Source organism: Podarcis liolepis (genome assembly GCF_965112155.1).
Source record: "Podarcis liolepis genome assembly, chromosome: 8".
Lineage (NCBI taxonomy): Eukaryota > Metazoa > Chordata > Lepidosauria > Squamata > Lacertidae > Podarcis > Podarcis liolepis.
In genome coordinates this window covers 79,426,633-79,441,079 of record NC_139560.1, presented here as the reverse complement: position 1 = coordinate 79,441,079, position 14,447 = coordinate 79,426,633, and the positions used below count along the sequence as shown (strand labels likewise).

Below are 14,447 nucleotides of genomic sequence, written 5' to 3'. Positions count from 1 at the left end.
TTTTAATGTTTAATAGACTATCATAGTTTAGTATTCTGTTGGAAGCTGCCCAGAGTGGCTGGGGGAACCCAGCCAGATGGGCGGGGTATAAATAATAAATTATTATTATTACTGCTACTACTGCTACTACTACTACTACTATTACTACTACTATTATATCTGCACTCATGAAAGTGTGAGGTTTGCTGCTTCTTTTCTCCCTCTCCAGTTAGGTAGGATCCTGCCTCCACGCTTTCTCTCACAGGAAAAATGCTTACGTTTGAAATGAAAGTTCAGTGTATAATAATTCTGAACGTAGGCTTCTCTCCTCTCCTCAAGTGGCTACAACCAGTTGAAAATATAGAACTATTTTGCATACACCCTTGTTCTGTAATTATGCAACAATTACTGATAGGGAACCTGTTGTAAAAATTACCTGAAGTGACAGAACGATGGGATATTTTGTTCCAGAAACTGAAATGCACTGTTATTTGCTTGATAACCCATTACTCTAGCTCAGGTGGCACATGAAAATATTTTCCTGGTCAGCCCATTTTCCTTAAGATGCATTTTTGTTGCACTCTTTTGTTTTCCTATTGCTGATCCTCAAGATTCCAACACAGAAAACATGACTCCTGGTGTAGACACAATTTTAGTCATTTCTGTATATATTTCCTGGTTCTAAAATCCAACACCATTTTTCTACTTTGATGTAAGTTCACACTGAAGAAAGCACTGGGCAGGAGATTTATCAAGAAAGCAATTTATTTAAAACCAAGTTGGGTCATTCCATATCAAGAGGTCAAACTTTTCTACCTCATGTCATCCAATTTTCTTAATATTTTGTACACTTGTTGAATGACTTGATTGAATTTATTGTTTGCAGCTAATGGGCATTACAATACAAAATGAATATAAATTGTGCAGCTGCAAAACAAAACTGTATGTACAAAATATATGTGATCCCATTGAGATCCCAAGATGAAATTTTGCAGGTAGCTTTTAGAAATATTACATAATGAATACAATTTTGGAAAATTGTAATCATTAATTTTTAATCACTTTTTAAAATTTTGTAACTTTAAATTTAAAATTTAAAGTAGGCCCATCATGTGACATATAATATTAAAGCCCATGAAGTCCTGAAGAGATTGGTGTTTTTATTTTTGACATATCTCAATTCTGGGCTGAGCTTTTAAAGCTTTTGTGTAGTCCAGCAAGGCCAAAATTGTTATTTATTTATTTATTTATTTATTTATTTATTTATTTATTTATTTATTTATTTATGAAATGTCAAACCCTCATAACTCACAAACAGGACAAGATTTAAAAAAAATAGATTCAAACTTAGTTTTGATCATTCAACAAATGTACAGAATATTAAGAAATTTGGATGACATGAGGTAAAAAAAAGTTGGATCACTTGATATGGAATGACCCAGTTGCATGTGAGCCTTGTAGCCTAGGTTAGTTACGCTGAAAGTTGCTCTAAAAACTGGAGGACATGGTATTATGGGCTGGTGTCAGAAAAGAGAGAGCCCTGGTTTTAATTCTCTACAAAATATCGAAGGTCACATTGCATAAATGTTTTCATTCATAAAGGTATAGTAAAATGCTTTGCTCTTTCTTGCCTCTTTGCTGCAAACCCTGCTTCATTCATAATAGCTGTGCTTCGTGGTCCTTCCAGGCTGTGGGATCATGAATCCTAGGGCCATGTTCTCAAACAAATGAAGGGCAGGGCCAATGTGTCTTAGCCAGTTCACTACAACCAACGAGTGTGTATCTTAGAATGTGCCCCGAAGATTCTGGAGTACATTCCAGGACACAATCTCTGCTGAACTGCTCTTAGTGCTGGCAGGTAAGTCAACTCTGGGAACAATATTCATCTGCCATCTCAGTTGTTGCCGTGTTGCTAATGAAGAATCATAGAGTAGGACTTGCTGACTACTGGAGCATTGGTTGGGATGAAAACCATGGAGAACGTTGGCCTGCATAACGGGGGTCTGTGGAGACAAACAGCCGCAAAAATGGAATCCTAGACTTATATTCTCTGTTGTCGTTTAGTGCTAACTTGAATGTGCCATATTTCTCCTTGATTCTGGCACTCAGATTTTAAAGTGGTATCTACCAGGCTAAGTTTTATTGATGGTATTTGAACATAAAAGCAGGGCTGGTGCTGTATCGCAACACTGATACATTTCAAGGCAATTAGATGGCGCCCAGGAGTTTTTAGAGCATAACCACTTTCAGGGGAATAACTGTTCCAAAGCTAGAAATGAGAAGAGATGCGGGGGAAATGCTACCATTCTTGAACATTTGTAGGTGTCACGCATTGTGCTTTTCATGAGGGGTGGGGTTGATGGAGGCATGGCTTTGACATAAGAATTGTAAAAGCATTTTTACTTTAAACCAGACTTGTGTTCCCTTCCCAAAGCTCCATCTTGTGTGTTAACCCAATTTTAAAAGTTCTCTGAGATCGTGATAAAAGACCATAACGTGTGTGTTTTTCTTTTGAAAAGAGCATAGAGGAGATTCATTCACATATATAAACCTATCACAGCCAATGATCTTTTTAAAAAACAACAACAACAGATAAACTGTAGCATGTCCATTGCAAGGAACGAGTAGCGGAATGAGAAGATGGTGACCACTGTTGCTTTATCCTAGGAATGTCAGCTCTGCTGGAGAAGAAGCCCGCAGAAGAATGAGAGAGTGTGATGGACTTACGGATGCATTGCTGTACGTGATTCAGTCTGCTCTAGGGAGCAGTGAAATTGATAGCAAGGTTTGCCATCTTTGTTTTTATAGAAACAGTACTCTGAAGGGGGGGGGGAACTCACATTAACAGAGGCACATCATATATCCTTCAGGTTGTAAGAATTTAATTTCAGGATCCTTTGCCTTTAAGGAAAGCCTGCACTTACTGTATGCTTATGTGAGATATATGTCTGTCATTCTCTCAAATTCATGCCATAGTTTGTTGTAGTGGCAACAGGTACTTAGCAGTTAAGCCCAGAGGCTCAGACTTTGGGCCTTGCAAATCCAAAAGGGTCTTCATGCACAGTGTGGGTATAAAAGGAGAAACTCTGGGAAACAGAGGTGAACCGCCCTGACATCTTTCGAGGAAAGGCAGAATATAAATCTAATAAATAAATAAGCAGCATAAGAAGATATACTCGATGTGCTGGACCTTGAATTGTCTCAATGAAGGTAAGCTACCTTGTCTGCCTGCCGCAGTCTCTGCATGAGCTAATATATCGGGATAGGGTGGTGAGTTGTGTGCTTTTGTGGAGATTTTGTTTGATGATTTTTACAACTTAAATGTAGAGTTTCATTAATGAATGACAACGGAGCTTGAATTATAGAGATGGCCATTACTTTTGTTGATGTGTGTTAAAACTGTTTGATGGACGTTAATTCTTCTGATCACTGGGTACAGGTGTCAATGTTGCCTTTGTTTGGTTTTCCTTGTTTATATTTTCTTAGCCTTCGATATGATACTGTTTTGGATACAGTCAATATTTATGGTTGTTCCCATAATTTTTAAGAAATCGCCATGTGGGTTGGAAGGCGGAGGAGTAACTTAGCTGAAACAAAATGCTGCATATTCCATTTTCTGTAAAATGGCAGGTGTTTCTGTAGGGCTTTATTTAAATTCTTCATACAGATAAACTAAGGTAAATTGGCAAAGCCTAATACTTACTCCCACGGGAACACCAGAAGCTTCCGAGTTTGGTCCATCTAGCATGGCATTGTCAACACAGACTGGCAGCAGCTGTCCAGGGTTTCAGGCAGGGGGAATTCCCAGCCCTCCTTGGAGATTCTGGGAGTTGAAGCAAGGACCTTTCGTAAGCAGAATAGATGCTCCACCAATGAGCTGCAGCCCTTGCTGAACATTAGTCTAAATTGGAATAATTTGGTGAAAACGTTAACAGCTTTGTTTTATCAGCATCATAACTTCATGCCCCCTCTAGGTTATAATCTGCCTTGACTCCGTATTTAAGTATGGCACACCAAACGTCCCTACACTCACATGACCCTATACATGAGCTTTATATCTCACCTGGACCCAAATTTTGAGGGATAACTCATTTCAATATACAGTCATACCTTGGGTTGAATGTGCTTTGGGATGAGCGAGTTTGAGTTGCGCTCCACGGCAACCCGGAAGTAACGGAGCGCGTTACTTCCGGGTTTCATTGATTGCGCATGCGCAGACGCTCAAAATGATGTCATGCGCATGCGCAGAAGAGCCGAAATGTGACACGCGCGGATCCCGTTCACATCTAGAGGTACCACTGTACTCATAAACATCACATGTAGATGTGACAATGAATGTGAGCGGAGGGTAGGATGACATGGTGTGCAGTCCCACCATGCATGTATCACTGGCAGGTCTGAAGACATGACCTTTTACACCAGATCAGCAGTATTAGTTAGCACTTGAAATAACATCTGCATTAAGTAGTACAGTGGAACCTCGGTTTTCAAGCACCTTGGAAGTTGAATGTTTCAGCTTTCAAACGCTGAAAACCTGAAGTAACTGCTTCGGTTTTTGAATGCTTTTCGGAAGCCGAACATGCCACACAGCTTCCATTTTGAGTTTCCCTGTTGTATTGAATCTTCTGTATTGAGTTTTTAGTTTTAGAAAGTTTCGGAAGTCGAATGGTCTTCCGGACCGGATTACGTTCAAAAAACGAGGTTCCATTTTATCTGTTAGTTAAATCATGGTTGCATGACAAGAAGGAAGAGCTTGTTTTACAGATATGAAGTTTATCTTAGTTTATTTGTATGACGAACTTAAATATACGTGTGTGACACTTTTCCTTCCCACAGCAAAGCAGCCAATATTAAATTTCAGCACCCTGGCTGAAGAGTGAAGACAGCAAAGCGCTAGCTGTGGCTAGCATCCTTTTCCAGAATATTTTGCACTTCACATGTGTGTGAAGGACTGCTTCTTTTCACCTTTTGAACTTTTCAGATTGCTAGAAAAAGCAAAACTGGTCCTTGTGTTTGAGTACACTTGGCAGCAAAAATCAGCACATCCTGAGCCGAAGCATCTTTGTTCTGCGAAATTTTATATGCATGGCCCAGTAATTGATGTGTGTGCAGATTACGGTATGTCATATAATAGCCTAAAATCAATTAGTGAGTAGTAAAACAATGAGGGGCACAGGTGGCGCTGTGGGTTAAACCACAGAGCCTAGGACTTGCCGATCAGAAGGTCGGCGGTTCGAATCCCCGTGACGGGGTGAGCTCCCGTTGTTCGGTCCCTGCTCCTGCCAACCTAGCAGTTCGAAAGCACGTCAAAGTGCAAGTAGATAAATAGGTACCACTCCTGCGGGAAGGTAAACGGCGTTTTCGTGCGCTGCTCTGGTTCGCCAGAAGCGGCTTAGTCATGCTGGCCACATGACCCGGAAGCTGTCTGCGGACAAACGTCGGCTCCCTCGGCCAATAAAGCGAGATGAGCGCCGCAACCCCAGAGTCGGTCACGACTGGACCTAATGGTCAGGGGTCCCTTTACCTTTACCTAAAACAACTCTAATCTGCCAGGTTATCCTTGTAGTCAGGAACGCAATTCATGGAAAGCCGTTTCTGCCTGCCCTCTCCCCCCAACAAAACTCCTTCTTCCTGCTGTCTCCATGAGCTGCATAAAAGCAGAATCGGTAGCTGCATATCAAAGCTTCTTGAATCACCTTGGCAAACAGAAGATGAGGCGTTGAAATGCTTCAGAACTGGATCTTCTGAACTCGCTCGGATCAATGAAATCCACGCTATTTCCTTACCAGGCACCCAGGAGAAGGAAAGAATTCTAAACCTTAGCAGAGTCTTCTGTTCTTAAGAAGATTCCTTTTTTGGGGTAAATGAAGAAGAGTGTTCTATTGTATAAAACTGTAAATGAGGTAAACTAGAGTCCCAGTTCCAGCTGCACACAGGAGAGAACAGAATGCCTGGCACATTAATTCATAGCATTTAGAAGAATAAGGGAGAAGGGAGTCTTCAGAACCTCTTTGGATCAATGAAATCCATAGTTTTCTGTACACTGCTTTGCAGTTAAGCGGCATATAAATTGTTTAAAGAAGATAAAATAAGTAAGTACCGTATTGCCTGAAATACCGTAATTTTTGCTCTATAAGACTCACTTTTTCCCTCCTAAAAAGTAAGGGGAAATGTGTGTGCGTCTTATGGAGCAAATGCAGGCTGTGCAGCGATCCTTCTTGCTGTTCTGGCTTCTGAGATTCAGAATATTTTCTTGTTGTTTTCCTCCTCCTCCTCCAAAAACTAGGTTCGTCTTGTGGTCTGGTGCGTCTTATAGAGCGAAAAATACGGTATATGCCACACCCGGATATAAGACATACATGGGGAGGAGAGAAAATACCCAAATATAAGCCACTCCCTTAAAATTCCGCAGGCACTCACACCCATTCTGTTTTACCATGTGTCTGTTTCAGCAGAGATATCGTAAAAGCCATTTTTTGTAAGGTCGTGAATTTAAGCCGCCCTTTTAAAAAGTGAGGCTTATATTCAGGCCAATACGGTAATATCAGGGCCTGATAATCAGTGTCTATTGCTTCAAAATATAGCTTAAGTTTTGTTTCTGTGTTTTTTTTAAAAAATAACAGCTCAGAAAATGGGGCTGCGGCTGACATACTGAAACGCGGTACTACTGTTGCGAACTAACTTATTATTCCTGCGAAGCAGCATGTGCATTGATAGTGCCATCTACTTCCTCCTCTAAAGCTAATATTATCGCAGACATCTAAGAACCATTGTACACACACTGGACACATGTGGACCTTTCTCAAACAGCTTCATGACTTATGAAGCCCTGTATGAGCCCTACAGACCATGCCTCCCTCAGTCCTCCCTCCCTTCCATCAAGCACCAGCTTCAGCACACAGCACTAGCTTATTAGCCAACATTAAACCAGAAATTTCCTGGTTGTAGCCAAGATCTCCACACATAAAACCGAGTGCAGCAGGAAGTGTGGAGCGATGGAGGAGGAGTATGTATCTACTACGTCTCCCATGGCGTCATAAACCACGATGATCTTAAGTATCATCAGCATAGAGGTGGTATGGAAAGTCAGATTAGAGAGGACCAAAAGAAGAGAGTTAGATGAGAGAAAGTCAAGGCAAGTGGAAGCAAGAAGCCATCAAGAGCTCTATTTATTTTTTTCAAAATAGGTAAGGCGATGGCAGATTTGAATGTACAGTGGTACCTCAGGTTAAGTACTTAATTCGTTCTGGAGGTCCGTGCCAGATGGCAAATGGATGAGGCCTCTCCCCAGGTTTTAGATAGTTAGAAGGACAAAGGCTGAGTTTGATGTGAACTCATAGGCTCAAGTTGTATATACAGTGGTACCTCGGGTTACGTACTTAATTCGTTCCAGAGGTCCGTTCTTAACCTGAAACTGTTCTTAACCTGAAGCACCACTTTAGCTAATGGGGCCTCCTGCTGCCACCGTGCCGCTGGAGCCCAATTTCTGTTCTTATCCTGAAGCACTATTTCTGGCTTAGTGGAATGTGTAACCTGAAGCGTATGTAACCTGAAGCGTATGTAACCCGAGGTACCACTGTAGTAAGGAAAGAACCAGAGGAACAAGATACAGTCATAACCTCGGGATAAATACGTCAAGCACTTTTGGGTTGCACTCTGTGGCGACCCGGAAGTAACGGAGCACGTTACTTCTGGGTTTTGCTGCTCACGCATGTGCAGACGGTCTAAATGATGTCTTGTGCATGTGTGGAAGCAGCGATACGCGACCCACGCACACGCAGACGCGCTGTCGCGTCTTACGTTCTGTTCGGGATGCGAACAGGGCTCCGGAAAGGATCCCGTTTGCATCCCGAGGTACCACTGTAGATTGATAATGTGCTGGAGAGGAGGGGAAATGACAACTAGACAATTGGAAGGGATAGGATACAGGACAGAAGGGGGGGAAGGGTCTCCGTTGGGTTTCATGATAGATGGTCAGAGAGATCCCCTATTCAGGGAACCATGGGTCTCATGAAGAATTATTTTATTTCACTTACAGTGAAGGAAGCAAGGGTTGAAACCACACAAGCAGCAGACCCATTCACTGTTACAACTCTCCACCCGCTAGCTACAATTCTAATGCCAAAATGTTAAGAAGGCTGAACCATTTCAAATTCAAACAGAATTCGTTATCAAATGAAAGCAACTCTATTTAAAAGCAAAAACAAAAACCCAACACTTTGGTGTCCTAAATTTCAGCATTATTTCCATGCAAAAGAGCAAAAGCTGAGATTCTTCATTGCACTATATGATATTTCCATCACTCTGAGATAGACCAAATTGACATATGTAATAATTTCACTAAGTCTGCTAGTTTAGACAGTTCAAATAAGCAGCTTAAAGAATGGATGGCTCTCTAAAATACACTTTATTTCTTGGTCCCATCCCCCATTATCAATCCATGTGGGGTTCATACAAGATATACACATAAGACTATAACATAAATAGCCTTTCCCCTGTTTTGTAAATGGGAAAAACCCAGTTTACATACATAGATCCGATTTATCACATTTTAACTTTAATTCTACCCCTTTCACATTGGATTTTCTCTGAAATTTGTTTGATACTGTTAACTATTGACTCAAACTCCATTCCCTCAATCAAAAAAAGGCTTTGCAACTTCTTACATGCTTAACTAAGGTGGTTTTCAGTTTGGAAGCACCTATGTACGAACATGAAAACTGTCAAAAGCAGGCTAGCCCCTGACCTCTGATGTTCAGCTGCCCCAACCCCATTGCAGATATTGAAATTGGCCATTTTAAGAACTTGCCTTTCAGGTTTTTCATAGTTTTACAAAGGGTAGTTTGCTAGTCTGGGGAGTACCCAGTGGGGACAATTTTATACCAAAAAGAATGTTCAAGACTGAAAACCTTTCTGTTGAATGTGAGAATCCTAAAATAATTTTCCATTCATTTTTATCTTCCTTTTTAGACCGTTGAAAACTGTGTGTGCATTTTAAGGAACCTCTCATACAGACTCGCTGCAGAAACATCTCAGGGACAGCAAATGGGGACCGATGAACTAGATGGCTTGCTTTGTGGCGATGCCAATGGAAAAGACGCAGAAAGTTCGGGATGCTGGGGCAAGAAGAAGAAGAAAAAGAAATCTCAAGATCAGGTACTGAAAATGACTTACAGTGGCAAACAATTAATGGTCGTGCTAATGCACTCAGCCAAGAACCAAACTGTGCAGTGAATAAAGACAAGAATAACCAGGGAAATCATTCTGATCCAGTGTCATTGTTTAATATTGGTGCTACTATCATTTCTGTCCATTTAGGACAGAGGGGGCAACAGAAAATAGAAGTAGATACAGTGCTGGAAATAGGCAGAGCCCAGTGACCTGATGGAGATGGAGATATGGTGGGTCAGCCAAGGACAGGAGTTTTGTACCTGTGTGTGTGTGTGTGTGTGTGTGTGTGTGTGTGTGTGTGTTTGCATGCCCGTTAGAGTGCACGAATGTGTGTGGTGTAGTCACACCCAGTTTTGGCAACAACAACTGCCCTAAAGCCAAAAAAAGAGTTAGCCAGCTGTGATTTAGGGAATATTTCATTTAGCATTACATTACTTGAAACAGCGTTAAGGCTAAGCACCCCAGATGAAAAGATCTTTAAGATTTCAGGAATAATTAAATTAACCTCTGGATATTTTCTAGCACATAGCTCCACTATGCATTGATCGGTTTGATTTCAAATGCCAAATAAGGGAGAAAAACTTTAAAAGATAGATCTCAGGCTTATGCTTGTTGCCTCATGAAGGCAAAAATCTACATGGATTTTTAATAGTGTATAATCCACATGGATAATTAAATTTATTCTGAACAAAACTTGTCCAAATAGCCTCAAAAATAAGAACATATGGTATGGTATTGCAGTACAGCTCTTCTATTTGCTACAGTCTAACATAAGTTTCTAGATCTATTTTCTAACTGAATGAATAGTTGCTTCCATAATTGATGTTGAAATTATTTCTCTGTATGGCAGATTGACTGTTTCTAATACTGTTAACCTGATTGAAATTAGGAAGACCATCCATACGTAATTACTTCTCTCAAGAAGAAAAATAGGTTGAGGCTAGAGCTCCTGATCTTGCTGGGAGTTGCCAATTCGCTTTCAGCTTACCTCAACTTCTGATTTGCCTCTTGCAATAAATTTGAAGTTTAGAAAATTCCTTTTTTTTTTCTTTTAAGCAATTGAAAATCAGAATCCACAAACCTATGGGACCAAAATCTATGAAGAGGTAAACAGAAATCCCCAAGAAAGCTATACTTGTGTATGCAGATATTACACACATAATAGTTAAGTCAGTTAAGTCCAGTCGCAGATGACTCTGGGGTTGCGGCGCTCATCTCGCTTTACAGGCCGAGGGAGCTGGCGTTTGTCCACAGACAGTTTTTCCGGGTCATGTGGTCAGCATGACTAAGCCGCTTCTGGCACAATGGAACACTGAAACCAGAGCAGCGCACAGAAACACCATTTACCTTCACGCTGGAGTGGTACCTATTTATCTACTTGCACTGGCGTGCTTTCGAACTGCTAGGTTGGCAGAAGCTGGGATCGAGCAACAGGAGCTCACCCCGTCACGGGGATTTGAACTGCCGACCTTCTGATCGGCAAGCCCAAGAGGCTCAGTGGTTTAGACCACAGCGCCACCCACATCCACATACATACAAATACAACTTGATGCAGTTATCAAACACTATAGAAGTCTAAAAACCAGAACAATAAGCAAGTGTTTACAGCTGACTGAAAAGCAACCAAACAAAATTCTACATGCAGTAAATAAACACCTGTAATTCCCCCCTCAGCTGGAATTCACTTATTTTCAGCTAAATCGATTGTGTTGCTAGAACCCCAGTGACACTGAAGCAGACATAGTTTAATTCATTTTAGTGGGACATGTATTCCTGCTCTATTTCCTTTTTATGCTAAAAATGTCAAGACTTTAATTTTATTTTGTCGCTTTATTCAGTTTACATTTACTAGCGCAACTGAGTACTTTCCATGTTTTCAGTTTATTCACTGTGGCTTACAGAAATTGTGCTTTCCTGACACAAAGATGCTCTGGCACGCTGACTCTTCAGATGTCTTTTTTTTTTTTAACTTGTGAAGGTTCTTTAAGGGTACTTAATAAAAAAATAAAATGAAAAGGGCTTAGAGGCCCAAGCATGTTGCACAGCATGCACTAAAACAAATGGTTCAGAAAACTTTGCTTGACCCATAATTTGTGAGTCACTGACACGTTTGCCTGTAATAGCTCCTAAAGAAACATTAAGGCATGCTGTGCTGATTCCTTTAGGGAAATGATTCAGGGCTAATTTGCGCTTGGGATTCTGTACATACTCTCTTGAATCTGTATGAGTTAAAAAAACACACACATAGGTAGTCCCTCAGCTAATTTAGACGTTATCTGTGTTCCATAAAGACACGTAATACTAGTGTGTTTTAATGAAGCCAATTGATACCGTTTTAGCCATCATTTTTGGTAGTTTCACATTTTGCAAATATTGGTGCCCCACAGAAGTCTCCTGAATTGGGAAGCTCCTCAGCGGTTCCTCAGGAAACCTAGATTCCTGAGTTATCACCTCCTCACTCTTAACAGTTTGATTTTCTCTTAAAAGCTTCCTTACGTCATCCTCATTTGTATCTTAAGGTTTAATTCCCAAATAGAAAGGGTTCAGTCTGTTTTCCTTAGGAAGTTACTGGAGTTACCACCTTGTGTGGGAAAGGCGGCTATTTATCCAATGGTAGCTATAATTACATTTCTTAGCATCTCATGGTAGTTCTCTCTCCCCTGTTGATCTCAGACTCTTTAGTTAGTCATTGGTTGAGAGAGATGGGGAGGATTTTCTAGTCTAGGCTTTTTTCTCGAGGTTTTGAACGATTGTGGGTTAAAGAAGACCCAGCTTATTGTGGTCCAGAGGTTAGTAAATTTGGATTTCTGCTATCTAAGAAGTAAAGCCAATAAATCTTGTTCTCCATTACTATTTAATATCCCTAGAAACTGTGGAATCACCACAGTTGTGGTATCTATAGACATTAACCATTTCAAAGTATAAGAGGGCATTTTCTCTTGCTCGCTTTAATGTGCTGCCTTCAGCATTGTTAAATGACTGATTTAATAAGATCCTGGTTAATAAACGGCTGTGTCTGGAGCAGAAGCAATAAAATCTATTCAACATGTCCTTCTGCACTATAGTAAGTTTAGAGGGAGGTTAATTCTCCCTCTACTAATGGATTTTCCTGGAACATCTCCTGCAAACTTACTAGTGATGTACTTAAGGGATGTTCCTCCTATGTCACTGAGGGGATTGCCAGGTGTTCGTTTTCTTAATATCAGTGCAGATCAGAGGATTTATTCTTTTTGCTGGCTTCTAGAAAGGAAAAGAACATAGAACAATTTGTACTTGTTTTATCTGCTGCAATATTTTAACTGTTGTAGAATAGCCTTTATTCTGTGCTGAATTTTATCAGTCTGTGAAAGTAATATACTACTACTACTGTTTGGTTATATGGTATTATTTTAATTCTCAGTATTTTATGCATCTTTGACAAAGTGTTCTAATCTACTCAGAAGTCCCATTGTGTTCAGTATGGCTTACTCCCAGGCACAGCCTGATAATATTTTTTTCTGAAGACAGAATCATTCTGACATTTTCCTATTGGATATCGTAATTCCTCTGTAATATAGTTCTGATTATACTCTGAGGCAACTTTTTTCTAGTTCTGTAATCATTCTCTGTCAGAGCTGGGTAAAGGCCTCTGCAGAGCTCTTCTTGTCCATCAGTCTGAAGGGTTTAATATCCTTTTCTTAGAATAAGGTGTGCATGGAACTGTGCATGTAATTTCAAATTTATGTTCACTGGACTGTTATACAGCATGAAGATAAATTACACTATCTTCAGACTTTAGATTAGTATAGCGATAGAAACCCCCAAATCTCTTAGATTGATGTTTAATATTTCTAATAATGTGATTTGGGTTTTTCTCGGGGTTTCTTAACCATGGTAATATTTCTCAACTTCAGATTCACTCCTGCACTAAAACCTCCATGTATGATTATAATCCAACAGGCGAAGTAGGATCAGAAATTACTATGTGCAGAAACTGTGACTATGGCTCCTATAATCTCCTTGATTCCTGTTGGCTATGGCAGCTGTATTACTGGTTTAATCAGAATACAATATCAAATATCACAGAACTGCTGGTTAAAAATGTTACAGAGCGACATAGATTTCATTCTAAACCATTTTTCTAATGCAGCGTCTTAACTCTGTAGCCAATGAAAGACAATTCTCTGGATTTGATCCAGAGAAAGACGAGTGCCACTCTGCATGCCATTAACTGCCATCTGTTCACCAAGAGGAGTCCCTTGCACATGCCCGGGGGTCTTTGGGGTACAAGCAATTATTTTGTAATGGCAATCTATTTTCAGAATGTTTATAACAATAATGGTTAAATGGTTGACATTCCAAGAAGTCCGCAAAAGAGTCCGTCACAGTTTATTTGTGAAATAAATCAAGGATTTCTCTTATGCCTCTCACAATATGCACAATGCAAAGAATGCGTCAAAGGCCTTATTTTCACAAAACCACAGACGTAAACATTTCTGGACGTGAATAGTTCCTTTGATAGCTTGTCATACAAAAACAAGCTATCAGATTCCATTCTACCTATAGTCTGGTGGGTACAGTCCATGCTATAGCTTTGTTGTTGTTTAGTTGTTTAGTCGTGTCCGACTCTTCGTGACCCCATGGACCAGAGCACGCCAGGCACTCCTGTCCTCCACTGCCTCCCGCAGCCTGGCCAAACTCATGCTGGTAGCCTCGAGAACACTATCCAACCATCTCGTCCTCTGTCGTCCCCTTCTCCTTGTGCCCTCCATCTTTCCCAACATCAGGGTCTTTTCCAGGGAGTCTTCTCTTCTCATGAGGTGGCCAAAGTATTGGAGCCTCAGCTTCATGATCTGTCCTTCCAGTGAGCACTCAGGGCTGATTTCCTTCAGAATGGATAGGTTTGGTCTTCTTGCAGTCCATGGGACTCTCAAGAGTCTCCTCCAGCACCATAATTCAAAAGCATCAATTCTTCGGGGATCAGCCTTCTTTATGGTCCAGCTCTCACTTCCATACATCACTACTGGGAAAACCATAGCTTTAACTATACGGACCTTTGTTGGCAAGGTGATGTCTCTGCTTTTTAAGATGCTATAGCTTTACCACTAGGCTAAAAAAATCACACCATTTCAGGCATTGTTAGGGTGTCACTTCAACTCATCCCAATAATCATAGTTGACACTGAGAAGTCACCAAGGGTTATGTTTTCAGAGGATTTTGTAAGGATGAAGATCCCTCGGGATCTTGTTGATGTCATGGTCTTGATCCATGATACAAGAATCATAACCCAAAATCCTACGGATAAACTTGACAGTATT

At 40.6% G+C, this 14,447-nt stretch overlaps 1 protein-coding gene and 1 long non-coding RNA gene across 10 annotated transcripts in view; one reads left to right on the top strand and one right to left on the bottom strand.

Moving 5' to 3' along the window:
• CTNND2 (catenin delta 2) overlaps positions 1-14,447 on the top strand; it is a 220,212-nt gene that overhangs the window by 133,573 nt on the left and 72,192 nt on the right. For all 6 annotated transcript variants that reach the window (XM_083519176.1, XM_083519175.1, XM_083519172.1 and 3 more), the window contains 2 exons: positions 2,647-2,764; positions 8,950-9,135. In XM_083519176.1, the coding sequence (XP_083375302.1) occupies positions 2,647-2,764; positions 8,950-9,135 (304 nt within the window). The remainder of the gene's footprint in view (positions 1-2,646; positions 2,765-8,949; positions 9,136-14,447) is intronic.
• LOC310714390 overlaps positions 1,955-14,447 on the bottom strand; it is a 106,026-nt gene continuing 93,533 nt past the window's right edge. For 3 of the 4 annotated variants that reach the window (XR_014529680.1, XR_014529681.1, XR_014529682.1), the window contains 2 exons: positions 12,284-12,390; positions 3,065-3,802 (listed from right to left, as the gene is read on the bottom strand). This is a non-coding gene — a long non-coding RNA (uncharacterized lncRNA). Of the gene's footprint in view, positions 1,983-3,064; positions 3,803-12,283; positions 12,391-14,447 lie in introns of those variants that run through there. The other variant, XR_014529679.1, reaches the window with a different exon arrangement.